The sequence below is a fragment of the Seriola aureovittata genome, chromosome 19, assembly GCF_021018895.1.
Source record: "Seriola aureovittata isolate HTS-2021-v1 ecotype China chromosome 19, ASM2101889v1, whole genome shotgun sequence".
NCBI classification, from domain to species: Eukaryota; Metazoa; Chordata; class Actinopteri; order Carangiformes; family Carangidae; genus Seriola; species Seriola aureovittata.
The window spans coordinates 2,335,611-2,351,339 of NC_079382.1; the positions used below are offsets into that span (position 1 = coordinate 2,335,611).

General features: G+C 38.5%; 1 protein-coding gene and 1 long non-coding RNA gene across 5 annotated transcripts; both read right to left on the reverse strand.

Annotated features, from left to right (window-relative positions):
* Positions 1 to 2,249: 2,249 nt before the first annotated feature.
* LOC130187501 (uncharacterized) lies at positions 2,250 to 4,801 on the reverse strand. Its single transcript, XR_008830466.1, has 3 exons — positions 4,452 to 4,801; positions 3,960 to 4,262; positions 2,250 to 3,572 (listed from the first exon to the last, which is right to left on the reverse strand). It is a non-coding gene; the product is annotated as an uncharacterized LOC130187501 (long non-coding RNA).
* A 2,453-nt stretch (positions 4,802 to 7,254) lies between these two features.
* taf1b (TATA box binding protein (Tbp)-associated factor, RNA polymerase I, B) lies at positions 7,255 to 14,760 on the reverse strand. 4 transcript variants are annotated; one of them, XM_056405144.1, is made up of 16 exons: positions 14,621 to 14,760; positions 13,775 to 13,873; positions 13,042 to 13,129; positions 12,555 to 12,652; positions 12,371 to 12,463; positions 11,052 to 11,169; positions 10,745 to 10,913; positions 10,488 to 10,587; positions 10,171 to 10,318; positions 9,885 to 10,059; positions 9,710 to 9,747; positions 9,488 to 9,575; positions 9,023 to 9,093; positions 8,643 to 8,871; positions 7,722 to 8,006; positions 7,255 to 7,329 (listed from the first exon to the last, which is right to left on the reverse strand). In XM_056405144.1, the coding sequence occupies exons 1-15, from the start codon at positions 14,636 to 14,638 to the stop codon at positions 7,733 to 7,735; spliced, it is 1,806 nt and encodes a 601-aa protein (XP_056261119.1). In that variant the 5' UTR covers positions 14,639 to 14,760; the 3' UTR covers positions 7,255 to 7,329; positions 7,722 to 7,732. The 4 variants fall into 4 exon arrangements, with proteins under 4 accessions (XP_056261119.1, XP_056261120.1, XP_056261118.1 ...); XM_056405145.1 differs by having other exon boundaries at positions 7,255 to 8,006; positions 11,052 to 11,166; XM_056405143.1 differs by having other exon boundaries at positions 7,255 to 8,006.
* Between the last annotated feature and the right edge of the window lie 969 nt (positions 14,761 to 15,729).

The following is a 15,729-nucleotide window of genomic DNA, read 5'->3' on the forward strand; positions in this document are numbered from 1 at the left end:
ACTTCAGGTAATTTAACAAACATGTAAAATAACATATTACTGTAACTAGTGATAAGTTAACAGAAGTAAAAAGTCTAAGTTAAAGTGGTGCTAAGTGGTAAGCTAAGTAAACTCAAAGCCTAAACTTAACTCAAAATTATACTGAAGTTTGTTGCCTTTTTTTTTCTTTTTTTCTTAGTTTTTTTTACAATAAATGTTTTCAATATGTGGAAGAGAGAAATTATTTATCCCCAGTTGTTCCTCGCTCGCTCCCCGTCGTCTTGTTTTCTTCCTCTGAACCAGCAGGAACCAGTCAGCGTTTTATTGGGGCCTGAATCATGTGAAACTTCAGTGTAAATCACAAATGAGATGCAACATGTCATAGTCAGTGAGCTGAGTGACTGAAGTTCATGTTAAATCATGAACTCCGTCACCTCCACCTGCAGCCGCCACGTGACCAGAGGGAACCCGAACCTGAGGAGGTGGGTTTGGCTTCCAGCAGCAGCAGCAGCAGCAGCAGCAGGCGTCAGTCAGCTGATCAGCCCTGAACCCAGACTCCTTCACTCCCTGCTCCTGCAGCTCTGACAGCACTTTTGGTTGTGGAGCATGGAGTTTTATTACTTTGGAAAAACTCTGCGTACAAATGGCTGCAGGTTCCTGGAGGACACTTCCCTCTGCAGATGAAGAAAGTCATATCAGTCATGTCACATCTCTGTCTCTCAGGAAATGAAACCCAGGCTGATTTCTGTATTCTGACATGTTTCCAAGGCTTCAACAGAGATTCGTCAGATATTTGATTCTCAGAAAGTGAAAAATGTTGGTCCTAAATCTAAAAAAAAGAAGCTTATATAGACTGGAAAAAGAGGGAAACATCTGGCTCCGTCTGATGGAAAGTAAATCCACCTCCAAGCTCCTCTAAAGATCAATAATAAACATGTAAGAAATACAATTGATCATTTTGTCTGGTGACAAATTGGCGTTTTTACACTTTGGCTTCAGAACGGATTCAATAAACAAAAGATTTCTAAATATGTCAGGCAAAATAAGTACTTTAATTCAAGTACTATATAGTGTTTCCATTTTCTGCTACTCTCTACTTTTAGTTCACCACATTTCAGAAGGAAATATTCTAATAAAATAAAACTTAATAATAAAACTTTCAGGACCTTGATTTTCTGTAATCTAATGCTCAGAAAGGGAATTCTGCATAAAGAGTATATTTATATTTGATACGTATTTTACTCCAGTAAATCAAGTATCTGCACCACTGCCTAAAATATGTTCATCTCCTGAATCAAAACTGTCAATTTATTATTTAAAACTGTGAGAGGAAGAGGAGGAAGAGGCGGCCTCTGTTTTCTTGCCTCACAGGAAATCTTATTTTATTCATTTATTTTTGTTAAACTACTGTTTCCAAGGTTGATTTTCACACCTGATAAAATAAATAAATCAATAAGTTGGTTTTGTTCTGAAGAGGTGAAGCATTTTCTAAAAGAAGAAATATCTGTTTCTCATGAAAGTGTAAAAATGTTCATTTAAAAGGTTTTATTGTTTGATTTTGGACATTTTCGAAACTTTGAGTGAAACAGTAATTTGGTTTTGCTTCATCAGATAAAAACCCACTGTTGTTAGAATTTTCTCTCAAACCCCAGGATGTACTTTATTTTAAACTTTAGATAAATAATGCTTTAATTACATCATATTCATGTGACATTTAAAAACATTAAACCGGCTCTGAACATAATTCCATTATTCATTTGTCACAAAACATGAAGTTTACAGAGTTAAAGTCCTGAAAGTGCAAAAGATAATAACCTGTTCACACGAGTTATGATCTTGTGTGCACAAAATAGAAATATATCAGTGTCATTTCTTTTCTTACTGAAAACATGAAATTATTTTTCATGTTACGCCACATGAAAAATATGAATTAACTCGAAGTGTCTTCTTGAGTTTTTACAAAGTTCATCAATGATTTAATCTGTTGTAAATCTGGAAAACCATTTTCTCTGCTTTAATGTTTAATATCTGATTATGTAGCAGTGAATAAACAGGAAATATATGTTAGAAGATAAGAAAAAAGGTAATATAAATATCCACATATCTAAAACCATATTTATATGAACGTTTTCTTTTAAAAAGAGGTTCTTGTAAAACATGGAAAATACCTACATGTACGACAGAAATTTGTCAAAATAATTCATCAAACATTTTCCTCCCACCCTCACTAAATACAACAATTTTCTTATCATTTCATTTTTAACAAAGCATGATGAAAGAACAATTAAAATTTGACAATAAAACTAAATTCTACTTTTCATGAAATGAATTCACTGGTTCTCACCGCTTCATCATCAGGATTTATTTAATGAATGATTTGGGTTTGGTTTACTGATTTAATCTCTATAAAATATACAGAAGATATACATATATATATACAAACATAATATAACGTAAATAAAAAATATCAGACTTTTTCAGATATTAAAGTCTGGATTTATTTTCCTTGTTGTCACTGATGTTTTCACAGTCCACCAACATTAAACCGTTGACATTAAAATATGAAGTAAAGAGGCAGAAAAACTGAGTCATGTGAACAAACTATAATAAACATAATCAAAACATGATCATTTCACGCATGAAGCACATTATTATTTTCACAGGGATTATAAATGTAAATTCAGTTGAAATAATTTAAAAATACAGATTTCCTAATCTCATTAGTTTTTCATGTGGTAAAAGTACATTTACTCAAGTACTGTACTTCAGTGTTACTTTATACTTCTACATGTATTTGATAACTTTCGTGACTTTTCGGATTCAGATTATTAAAAACAAAATATAATCAATAAATAAATTAGGATGTTTTATGATAGATCAAACTACACAGCAGTTTAAGTCATTAAAACCATCATTTTTCCACTCCAGAACATATTGATGCATCAATAACTATTCTGAAATAGCCCATTCTGCATGAGTACTTTAAGTTTTGGTACTTTAAGTATATTTTGATGCTGATACTTTTATATGTATTTTTATTATGCTTTTACTTAAGCAGAATTCATGACTTTCATTTGAGTATTTCTACACTGTGGAATTAGTTCTGATCTTTTTGTTTTAATTTACTAAACAGATTTTGAGTGTTTGATTTGTTTTCAAGAAAGTGAAGTAAATTTAGAAAAGAGACGACTGCCCTAACATTATTTTTCTCACATTCATTCATTCAATTTCTTAGATTTTAGAACATGAATTCACACCACCAGGTCTCGTGACTTTTTTCCTGGGGGGAGACTCTGACGCCATCGCCGCAGATGTTTGCTTTTCAGGAACTCTCAGTGTGTGATCTGGACGTTTTCCAGAGTTTTATTATCAGCAGTCTGACAGCAGCACAACCTGTTTCTAAATTAGGAAACCACGTCAGGAGGCTGTGTTTTTTTTTTTTTCTTTTTCTTTTTTAAACTCATGTTTTCTTTTCAAGCTCTGGAAAAGAGCCGACCCGCTCTGGCTGCTCCTGTGGCATTTTCCAAAAAAGATGAAGAAGTTTTTTTTTTCCACATGCGAGTCTTTGTCGTCTCCTGCAGCTTCATTCTGCCCTGGAAGTAAAAAAACAAAACGACAGTCAAAAAGATACAGAACAGTGAAAAGAAGAAATCCAACAAACTTTCTTTCCTGACAAACATTGACTCCAGTCAAGTTTTACACATTTATTGTCATATACATAAGTGTCATTACAACTAATAACTGATAAAGCTGCTCACATAAATGTGTAACAACCATCATATTATTGCTTTACTCATTATACTAGTAGTCTAATTACTATAAGCTGTTTACTGCATAATGTAAATCCACTAGTCTGTAGATAAGTGAAATACAAAGTGCTCTAAAATAAAAGTCGACCCTGCATTCATTTAATTTGTTCTTTAAAAAAATAAGTAAAGCCCAAAAAAAAACTCCAAAAGAAAAACAGAATAAAAACAAACCTTCTTCCATCTTTCATCACTCAGGGTTCAGAGTCTCGATGGCGTTGTTCAAATAAACCAAGTCAATCACCTGCTCTGTGCGGCCACGGCTGAAGGTGGAGGTAAAGGAATATTACAAATATTCAGAAATTTAAAATCGTATACAAATGTTGATGATGGATCACACAGTCAGTTGGACTAACGTTCAAACCCTGGTGGAAATCATGAATCACTTGTTGTCAGTTCAAAGATTCTCAGTCACTGGGTTCGAACACCTTTCCCCTAAACTACCTTCAGTCTGTCCGCCGGCAGGTGAACGCCTCGCTGTTCATACAGGGCACAGGGAAGGAAGGGACGCTTCACATTTCAGACCTTTTTATAGTTGTCGTGAAAATGGAGGTAAAAGTTGTTTGTTGCATGTAAAATAAATGAATAGCTTATTAAATAGGAAGCTTTATTATGAATAAAACCGGTCAACAGTAAATACAACAAGAGCTGAAAGACACAACAGACTTGAACCGTGGACTCTGTAGTTGTGTCCCGAGTCCTCCTGACTTAAACCCCATGGAGCTGGTTTGGGAGGAACTGGACCTGCAACCTGCAAGTGCAATATACTGGTGATACAGGTGAGAACAACGGGAGCCGAGCTGTGTTGATAATCTAATGCATCATCCCTTCTTCATCATCATCACATCATCCTCGTCGTCGTCGTCGTCTCTGGATAAAGTCTGTCACATCATATCAGCTTCACACAGACGACAGTTGTGGGGGTTTTATTTGGTGGTTGCCATGCTCGTGGCTGTTGCTAGGGAACTTTACAGCGTTGGGCATGTTGCCATGGTAATACTATAGAGAGCAGCGTTACCTCCTGTCACCTCAGTGGAGGAAACAGCCTCTTGCTGCATTCACACACGGCTGGTTGATTCCAGCGTCCTGAGATGACTCCTGTCCTCTGACAAACTGCGTCAGATTTCACCTCAGACAGAGACTCTGCTGCTGAGGCTTTAATAATCATAATAACATTTCATTGCTTCTTTATTCTTATATCATTTGATGTGAAATATATCAAAAGTGGATCAAGGAAACGTACCAGTACAACAATGTAAAAATACTCTGTTACTAGAAAAAGTATCAGCAGTAAAAATACGTCATGTTCTTGTCCTTTCAGAATAAAAGCTGTAAAAAGCCACTGTCCACTACCTGCTCAGCAGCAACCAGCAGACAGACAGAGCCACAGAGCAGCTGAATGAACATAGTGGAGCATTTAGCAGCTAAAGAGCCAGACATTTCCCTCAGGAGCTGGTGCAGACCAAAACCAGAGCTAAAAGAGAAGGAACACCGGACACAAACACCTCTGCACAGCTTATTACACATACTTCAGCAGCTCATACAATTCCCCACCGTCGTGTTTTTGTTCGTTCCTGGTCGTATGTTGCAGCAATGTTTCACTCCCCACCGGCCTCTGTTCATTCTCAGTATGATGCTGCTGTGCCACATGAAAACATTTTGTCTCTGTTGTTCACTGACATTTTCACATCATGCCTACTGACATATAGCTAATGTTTCCTCCTCTGAAACTCTAATCACTGTCAAGTTTTATGAAGTTTGGACTCATGATTTCCCACTGTAGCCCACGTATGATGTATTTAATATAAACTTGGTCACCCTTTTTTGTCTTCTTTCCCATTTAGTTTATAACTTTTGTTTATTTTACTTGGATTAACTACTGCAATCTACACTACACAAAAGTTTTACAAGACCCTCCATTTTTCAAGTCCAGTGAAAACCTTAATTGGTACAAAGGTCAGTTGGAAACTGCCCAATGTGCAAAAAAAAAAAATGTTCTTGTCACCAAAAACAGAAAATACATGTAATTGTGACAGAAATTTATATTAATTAACAGAACCTTTTTTAAAATGACCTTTTCAGGGATAAAGTTTAAAATGAAGCTGAATCTTAAATTCTGGCTAAAACTGTCCGAACATGCAGTAAAGTGAAAACTGCTTAATGGACGGAAACAGTGTTGAACTGTTAATTTTTTGTCTCATGTCATAACCAATTAATCAACTGATGACTTTTTTTAGTTAATCAGTAACTTCATAAAATGTCAGGTTCTCAGAGTCCAAGCTCACATCTTTAATCGTCCTGTTTTATCCAACCAACAGTGACAAAGACGTTCACCTCACCATCATGTCCAACAAAGAAGCAACATTTTATTAGTGTTTCTTTTTTTATCTGTTAGAAAACTTCATAAGAAAAACTTTGTGTGAAGTTGAAATGAAGTTGAATCTTAAAATCCTCCTGTTTGTTTTTATTCCTGTTGCTTCATTTTTATAGTTAAATATCTTTAATTCTTTAGTTCTTCTGGATCATTATGAGAAACTTGAGCTGCGTTTAAGGAAGAGAAATAATCAAAATAAACAATAAATAATTATAAATACCATTTGCAGATTCTGTGTGTGTGTGTGTGTGTGGTATCACTGCAGTGTGTTCAGTTTCAGCTCCTCTCTGTGAATCAGTCTTTTCTGTGTGTGTGTCTCCCTCTGCTGTTCAGTTTCTCTCACTGCATTTTTCTCACACTTCTTTGTCTTCAGTGTCGACAGCAGCTCAAAAACAAAGTAAATAATAAAACCAGTTCTCTCTGTGTGTTCACTCACAATAACCGGGGGAACAGTTAATACAACTATTTCCTTGAAAATCCTTGAAAAGATTTTATCACTCGCTTGTTTATGTGATAATTATGTTCTTAATCTTTATTTTCAGAAAACAGTAAAATATCTATTTTAAATATAAATAAAGCTGGTTAAATGTCCCAGCAGCAATCTGCTTCATAAAGGAAAACTTAAAAACCCTTTTATTTTGAAAAATAGAAAACAGTGAACAGTTTCCCAAAGTCCAAGGTAACGTCCTAAGATGTCCAAAATCCAAAAACGTCTGCAGGATGAATAGTTTTCATTACTATATAACATTTTATTGATTAAATAATTAACTCTTATGGGGATGCACTAAAGAAAAAGAGCAGAAATTACATCAAAGTGAAACCTGCTTCATGACAGGAAACGGTCTGAAACTGTTTTCTTTAGTTTCATAACCATTTAATCTGCTCATAACTTTATCAATGAATCTGTAAGTTTATAAAATGTCAGAAGAGTAATGTTTTAAAAGCTGTTCAGTTCTGAGACACTGGAGAAGGACGAACATTTTACTTGAAAATGACTGATTATCAATTTTACTGTTGATCATCTAGTCAATCAACTCATCAAAAGTTTTAGTGGCGGCAATTTGGTGCATAAAGGTAACAATCAACAACTGGAAATTCATATTTAACAAAGTGGCATTTATTCAAAAATATTTCTGATGTACATGAAGATCATTTGCTACCTGCCATATGCTGTTGGTACAAAAACAAACAAAAATATAAATAAGCAGGCATTTTATTTTCAGAAATAAAAATGAGCAGAAATTTCTTTTACCATATTAGTCCACCTGGTATACTTATATAAGATGTTTTATGCTTGCTGTATACTTGCTATTCTTGTTTCAATAAAGTTTATGTAAAAAAGAAAGAGAAAGAAACAAGAGCTAAATGAATAATTAACACAGGGACACTTGACTTCACTGTTCAGTGTCCACGTCAGGTCACTGTTTGTCTACAGTGTTGATAAATATGTTCAGCAGCTGACTCTCTTGGATTTTGGAGTGTCCTTGAATGCATTGATAATAATGTGTTATTGAATTATTATATTTCTGACACTGGCGATTTTTTTTCTTTTCTGAAGTTACCTGAAGGTTTTTCATCTGGTTTCTTTGGTTTCTTGTAGTCTCTGTGACATCCCGGTCCCTGTCCTGGTCCCAGTCCTTTTCCTGGTTCTGGTTGTCGTCTTCCCCGTCTTCCCCAGGTGTTGGTTCCAAGGCATTGAGCTGCTGAAGACTCGTCTCTCCACCCTCAGCACCTCCTCGTACAGGTAGTCCGGCTTCACGTCCAGCAGGAAGGAGAAGAGCTGCAGCAGCCAGACGAATGACCGAGGCAACGTCGCCTCCACCTCCGAGTAATGACTCACGCACTTCCTGTGGAGGACGAGGGGAAGAAAAACATCAGGCCTGGACCTGAATAAATCCTACACCTGGATCTGAAGCACAGGGGTCAAGGGTCAAGTGATGTTCAGATTAACAAAGTGTTTTCGTTTGTCGCCAACAGCAATCTAATTTTATTCACTTGACTGTAAATGTAACTTTGAAATGTTGATTTTACTTTTTTAGCTTTGATGCTAACACTGCTTTTTAAAAGGCTAAGATTAAATTTTTTGTTTCAATGCAAATGTTACATTTCGAAGTGGCTACATTACTTTTTTTATTTTGATGCTTGATGCTTCAATTTTGCTCTTTTAATACTAACACCACATTTGGTAAATGCTAAGTGCTAACATTACTTTTTTTTCCTATAATGGCAATGCTACTTTTTAAAATGCTAAAGTTACTTTTGTTTTAATGTAAGTGTAAGTGTATGCTAACAAGTGTTCCTATTACTTTGTCCACCCCATTTAAATGAATGAGGGTAGACCTCTCTGTATAATGTAATACAGTTTAACAGCAGCACAAACTACATCCTCCAAAATGATCAGACAGTTGAATCGACAACTCTGAGACAGTCTTCACACGAACTGAACACGATAACAACATTCAACAACATTTTAACAAACCTACTGGGAGTCACATGGCCTGAGCGCCGGGTGCCAGTATGTGGAGTTAGAGGGAGTCAGGATGTCGTTTTTCAAAGACACGGCACCGTCCAGCTTCTTGTGGTGCAGACTGGGACCGTCCGCTCCGTCCTCGTCCCCCCAGCAGAACCTGAAGCTGGACGGGTCGCAGCGCGGGACACTCACCGGACAAGAAGACAGCTTCTCAAAACAGATCTGAACCTGCTCCGCTATCCCTGCAGACACACAAACATCACAGCTTGTTTAACCCCATATAGCTGTTTTTCATACAAACATCTTTATTATTATGCATTAGCACAAAAATCAGAAGAAATGATTAATTAATTAGTTATGCATCAACATTAATTATAATTAGTAGTTTCTTACTTTTCCTTTTCATCATGACAGCTTTCAACTTCCTCTTGGGGTAGATAGGTTTCTTCACCGTCCACTGTTTCCTGTTTGAGGACGAGAATGAAGGAGATAATAAATATGTTAGATTAAAAACACTATGGTGTTAAACTGAATTTAATGACTCCAGGTTTGTTTAATTTGTAAGATTAGGACTCATGGATTTACTATGAATTTCTTGTTTTGTGTTTTGTTGTTTAGGATTTGAACTTGCAGATGTTTCCAGCATGAGTCTGCCCATGAATAGTTTGCCACTTGCAAGACATACAAATGTAAATAAGCAAAAAGAATAATATTGAAGTCAGTAGAAAAGATTTTTACACTGGACAGTGTTGTTGTGCGTCAGGAGTAAGAACTGTTATTTTGTTCATATAGAAGCAGTTAATCTCGGGTGTAGGTGACCTCAGATGACCTCAGCTGTGAGAGTTGCTGATATCGCACCTGGCGATGTCGTTGTCTCTCCTCTGCTGAGCTTTGATCAGAGCGGCCTGCATCAGTCTGTACCACCTCCTCAGGTTAAACATGTTTTCTGAGAAAAGAACAACCACGTAACTTTAACCAAACATCGAGAAAATCTGCAAAACCAAAATGTGAGTGAAGTCTTGTGTGAATGTAGCCGAGTGACTGGGTGATGTCAAATTTTAGAAAAGATGAAGAAACAACCTCTGTCGTCGTGGACACTAGCTTCACTGGATAAATCCCTGAAAGACACAAATCAAACGTACTTGTTACATTTATCTGTCAACACCCCACAGTGTCAGATCTGGGGTTAGGGTTAGGGAGAGGTTTAATCGTGGCCGTGGTGAGGATGATGAAGGGGTGGGGGAGAGACAATTACCACTCGCTGTGGTCGTCCATGCCGAAGATGAGCTTCATGGTGACGATGATGAGGGCGGCGGTCTGGACGTCGTAACGCGGCAGGGCAGGACAAGACGCAGGGTCGAATGTGTGGCGCGTTTGATCCGCCATACCAGCGTGCTCCATCAGGCTGCAGACCCAGGGGTGGAGTTCGTCTGAGAGGGAAAAAAAGATCAAATATCGATCTATAATAATAATATAATCCATAATATCTATATGATCAAGTTTTAAAGGTTTAGCAGCAGTACTGTGAGTACAGGGGTTACCGGGCAGGTTGGCGTCCGTCAGGTAGCGCAGGCTGAGCAGTGCAGGGTGCAGCAGACTTTGCCGGCTGATTGGAGGAAAAGCCTGAAGCTGCAGGTAGAGAACCAGAGCCTGAGCCTCCTTGTGTACCATCTGGTGGGACGGGATGTGCTGCGGAAACAAAGACACCCCGGAAAACATTTACTCATCGTACTCACATAGTCCCGCCCACTAAAACTGGTGAACTGATTGGTTTGACTCACTGTCAATCAATACACAAGACTGTGAGAACTGGAGGCTGTTGGGCTGAAGTAGGAATTCTGCATGTTGGATTTCTGACCTGGACTCTGAAGATGGCAGCGTCTCTGCCGTCGAGCCTCATCTCTTCTGGCAGTTCCTCGTAGGCGTTCACATACGGGACATGACCTTCATTCACCAACCTGAAAACAATCACATCAGCTAACTCCTCCAGGACTTTCCAGACATACACTGGGACTTGTTTGCATAACAGACAGTAAATCAAAATAATATATTTAACACTGTTTTGCGGCCTCTAACCCTCCATGGGGCAACGATCCAGGTGTGTCCAGAAGTTACCTGAGCAGGTCACTGAGCGTCAGCGGCTCACGGCTCCAAATCAGAGCGAGGTGGATCAGAGCCAGAGTTTTCCTCATGCTCATCAGACAGTGACCCCGCTTCCGCCGAGCCGTCATGTAGGCGACGCCGTCCACCGAGCCCGAGCCCAGCGAGCAGTTGCTGGGGCTGTCTGAGGGGTTAAAGGAGCATTTCAACTCATTTTAACATCTTTCAGTCAAACACCGCAAACTGGGAAAAGTTTTTCTTTGTGGAGCTGGTTTTGTGCATCATGTTCAAACAGCAGGAGGCGGTGGGTTCGTTTCATTACCTACGTTACATCCTGGGGTGCTGGGCGGGTTCGTCTCTCCGTCCGTCTCTCCGTCCGTCTCACTGGCGGACGCCACGGACGACTCGGCCACGCTCTCCGAGTCCGAGTCCATGTTCTGCTGAGGACAGAGAGACAGAGTCAGTGCAGCTCTGCAAACAGGGTGAATTATCAGCTGCATTCTATTTAATCTGTTTATCAGATCTGAATCCTTTCCCCTTAATGAATCTATTCAAGTTTATGTAGCACAAGTTAAAACTTTCAAATGCTCAGTTACTGCAGTTGTTTGCAAAAGTTTGGGCAAATTCATATTTTGTTGATTTTAGAAACAAACAAATTTAATGCTCCGCTATTTCCATGCATTTGCATAAAAATGTGAAAGTCAAAGAAAAAGCCTCGGGAACCTGTCTTCTCCTGTTCAACCACATCTTAAAAACCTAGGTGTGAAATATGACTCCGTCCTAAAGTTTGGCAAGCAGGTCAGTGCAGTCGTAAAGGCTTTGTCCCGGTCTTTTCTCTCATTCAAAGTCATCTATGCTTTCACTTCCTCTTGCTTAAACCAATGCAATTCCCTCAGTCACTTAGTCAGTTGTCCCCATCTCCCCTGCAGATGGTCCAGAGAGCTGCTGCTAGACTCTACACTCCAGGTACCCAGAAGAGAGACCACAATAGCCCTATCCTGGGCTCTCTACACTGGCTTCCAGTGCATTTCAGGGTTGATTTCAAGGTCCTACCGCTTGTTTTCAAGCCCCCCCAATATCTCTGTCCTTTGAACCCCTGTATTCTGTACCTAGGTCCCTGAGGTCATGTGACTTCAGGCTCTTGGCCTGGCCACAATCCGAATCTAAGCTCAGGGTTGAACGGGCCCCTAGACTGTGGAACAGCATCTCCACCTATAAAAGATCTGCCCGCTCTATTGATCCCTTTAAATCCAGGCTTAAGACACACTTTTATTCTTCAGTGATTGGATCCATTTGATGGCTGTTTTTTTTTCAATGCCTTTGACAACGTTTATGGATGTGTGCTTTTTATTCTGATTTTAACTTTAATTTATGATTTTATTCTGCATAGCACTTTCGTCAACTTGCATAGTGTTTAAACTTCACTTGACTTTTTCTGAGTCATTTAAACAAACTTTCTGAAGGTTTAACACATTGCTCTTTGATAATAAAGAAAAAAAACATATTAGACTCATCTTCATTTGATTCTCAAATGTTTAAAAACTATGACAAATAGTTTTCACAAGTTCACAACACCCATAAACTGTTGATTTGATCAGTTGTTAGATTCAGCTGTTTTGTGTCAGGTGTTTGTGAACTCACCATTTTGAACGTGGCGCTCCTCACTGGGTTGCTGGTGTAGGCCTGTCGACTCTTCTGCAGGAAAAGTCTCCACAGCTGACACAACACCTGGTCCTGAAACAACAAGTTTCCGATCAGACTGTTTCTGCAGGGGGTTTCCACGGCGACCGACCCTCCAGGTTCAACAGCAGGTACATAAACAGACCTTAAAGTGTGGAGAGACTCCCAGTCTGAGCAGAGCGTTGGCCTGGTTCCTCAGTATGAACTGGAAACCTTCACAGACCATCCACTTACGACCTCCCTCTGAAACGCAGGAAAAACTCAACTTTCAACTCACAATGATTTTAACGATCGTTTAATCTTGTCTCAACTGTTCAGTTTAATGTGATAGAAAACAGAAAACTACAAATCCTGACATTTTAGAAACTGTCATTCAGCTTATCAATTAATTTACTCATTTTCATTTCGGCCCTAAATCACCCAAAACTGTTCATTCAAAAAACCAAACAGATGCTTTCAGAAACAAATGATGATGTAGAATAACAATCTGATGCATCATTTTTCCATCGTTTAATCACTTTGAATTAATCTATCTTTTGAACTTCCAGCAGGTTGAACTGAAAACACATTTATTGTTTTAAACCACTTTGTATTTTAGGTCCGTGTCAGAGGACTGAGACAGAAACACTGACCGGGCCTCTTGTTTCTGCTTCCTCTGCCGATGGTGGAGACCCTGGCGGATCCGGGGGTGAAGGTCAGGTCCACCACCTCCCTGCTTCTCTGAGGACATGTTAAGACATGTTCAAATTCACACAGATGAAACCTGATAAAACTGAATTCAAACTGGTACAGAAACACAATGCTGCCACCTGCTGACCTGCAGCTACACTGCAGTCTGAGGGAAACCAGGGACTGATGACAGCTTGCTGAAGTTTGCCAAACAGCATTTAAAGGACTGAGAGCATGAGGAAAAAGATTCTCTTGCCTGAGGAGTACAACTAAAACAACTACAGAAGCATTATGTCATTATGAGTGGACGCGACCTGAGACTACAGGCCACGGTTCAACTTTCAGCACGATAATGACCTGAAGCCAAGACAACACTTGAGTGGCTTCATGACAAGACTTTGACTGTGCTTGGGCCGAAGCCCGAACTTATTTCATCTATTTACAGTTAAATCTATAGGATGATAAAGTGAAGGAGTCTGAATACTTTCTGAAGCTGCTGTGAATATTCCTGCAAGTATCAACATCTGTGAAGTACTTCATTTATTCGTTCTGATTGTCTTGGCTGTAATAACCAGCTCCTCCCCATTCACATGAACATACTCACTGGATCAATAAACCAGTGAACAGGATCACTGATGTTAGGTTCACTGAACACAGGTAACAGACTCAAGATCAGCTGATGCTCTTGTTGTTTACCTCAATGACATTGTGGCAGGATCTGCAGTAGAAACGACCCTCATCTGATATTCCCCAATCCACTGCAGAGCATTGAGCACAGGGCTCCCTGAACCCGGCCTACAAAAACACACACACACACACATACACACACACACACACACACAAATGTAATAAACATCTACAACAACATACAGGTACAGTTTGATCACATAAAGAAAAGAGAGCAAAACTATTTTCATTATGTGGTTCTGTAACTACATTAATATCTATAAAGCTGATGATATTTTTTTTACTAATATCTTAAAAATAACTCTGGAACAACGGCAATTAAGAATCTCCCACTTCCATAAACTAAAGCAACTATCGGACTTTAGTTGTGGAATATCAGCAGCACCTGTAGTCAAGACTTCATTTATAAAATAGGCAATTTATTTTTACTTTTCTGTGGAAATAGTAAATAATCATTCAAATGGGCTTATAAGGATTTGTTTCAGTTTTGATGAAGCTCTCCGGTAAATTCGGCAACCAAGTTGTCAACTAATGGAATATTTACTTCAATAAAATTTCAACTTTAACTTGGAATACGCACTATTGACATTAAAGTCAGACACAATGTGATATCTTACAACATTTACATTTGAGGAAACAGTTAGTGAACATATGGTTAACGTATCCCCCGTACAGTCGTAGAATTGCGTTAACTGTGTTAAATAATGTTTTTAGTGCGTCTTATGTGTGAAAAGAAATACAAAACCGACATTTTGTTGACTCGAGTTTGGTGTTGACCCGGCTAGCTAACCTCGTCAGTAGCGATGAAGCGTTAGTTAGCATTACCATCTACATCAGAGTATCAGATGTATTTACCGTGTGTTCGTCGTCCATGTTCACTTTTAAAGAACCGTTTTGAACCACAAATTCTAAATTTGTTGTGTATTCAGACTTTATATACAGTCATTGGTCCACATGTGCCGGGTTTGTTTGGGATTTACTTCTTATGTGATTTCCGGTAGACTGGACGCTCTGTGGTGCTCTGCTGCCGCTCGCAGTCTGAGATATGAACTACAGCTACACACTGCAGTGAAGCATAAACTCTGTTTCTGTAATTTCACTTTTTTTTTTTACAACAATTATTTTGACTTTATCAAGTCAAGTCAACATGCTATTGAACATAAGATACATAAAGATTTTGATGTTTTGAAAAAATTGGGTTTTTCTGAATTCTGAATGACAAAAGTAGAAATATAATAATAATAATAATAATAATAATAATAATAATAATGATCATAATTATCATAATGATCATAATAATAATAATAATTTCACACTGATCTTTTTCCTCAGGAGGCTCAGGTCCTTTTACGTCTGCAGTGAAATGCTACACATGTTTTATCAGTCAGTGGTGGCCAGTGTACTCTTTAATGCTGCAGTCTGCTGGGGCAGCAGCATGTCAGACATGAACATAAAGAGACTGGACAAGCTGGTCAAAAAGGCTGGGTCTGTGCTTGGCAGGAGTCTGGATTCACTCAGGACTGTTGTGGAGAGATGCATGCAATGTAAGATGGAGGCCATCTTGGACAATACCAACCATCCTCTCCACAACATTCTGGCAGGACAGAGAAGCAGCTACAGCTGCAGCAAGCGTCTCATCTCACTGCGCTGCAGAACAGAGAGGTTCAGGAGATCCTTTGTTCCCACTGCCATCAGGCTATACAACACCTAAGCAGGAAGTGGACTAATCTAATTATTATTGTTTTTATTTATTATCAACTGTTATTATTATTATTATGATTATTATGATTATTATTATTATTATTAATAACAATGAGCTAATGGAGACATGAATTTCCCCTTGGGAATCTATCTATCTATCTATCTATCTATCTATCTATCTATCTATCTATCTATCTATCTATCTATCTATCTATCTATCTATCTATCTATCTATCTATCTATCTATCTATCTCAAAAATGAA

What these genes read in the sequence shown, in the direction of transcription:
- taf1b (XM_056405144.1), bottom strand. An exon ending in GACGGACGCCAACCTGCCCG is followed by an intron (nt 10,060 to 10,170) that starts GTAACCCCTGTA and finishes TTTCCCTCTCAG; the next exon opens with ACGAACTCCACCCCTGGGTC. An exon ending in TGTCATGATGAAAAGGAAAA is followed by an intron (nt 8,872 to 9,022) that starts GTAAGAAACTAC and finishes GTGTGTCTGCAG; the next exon opens with GGATAGCGGAGCAGGTTCAG.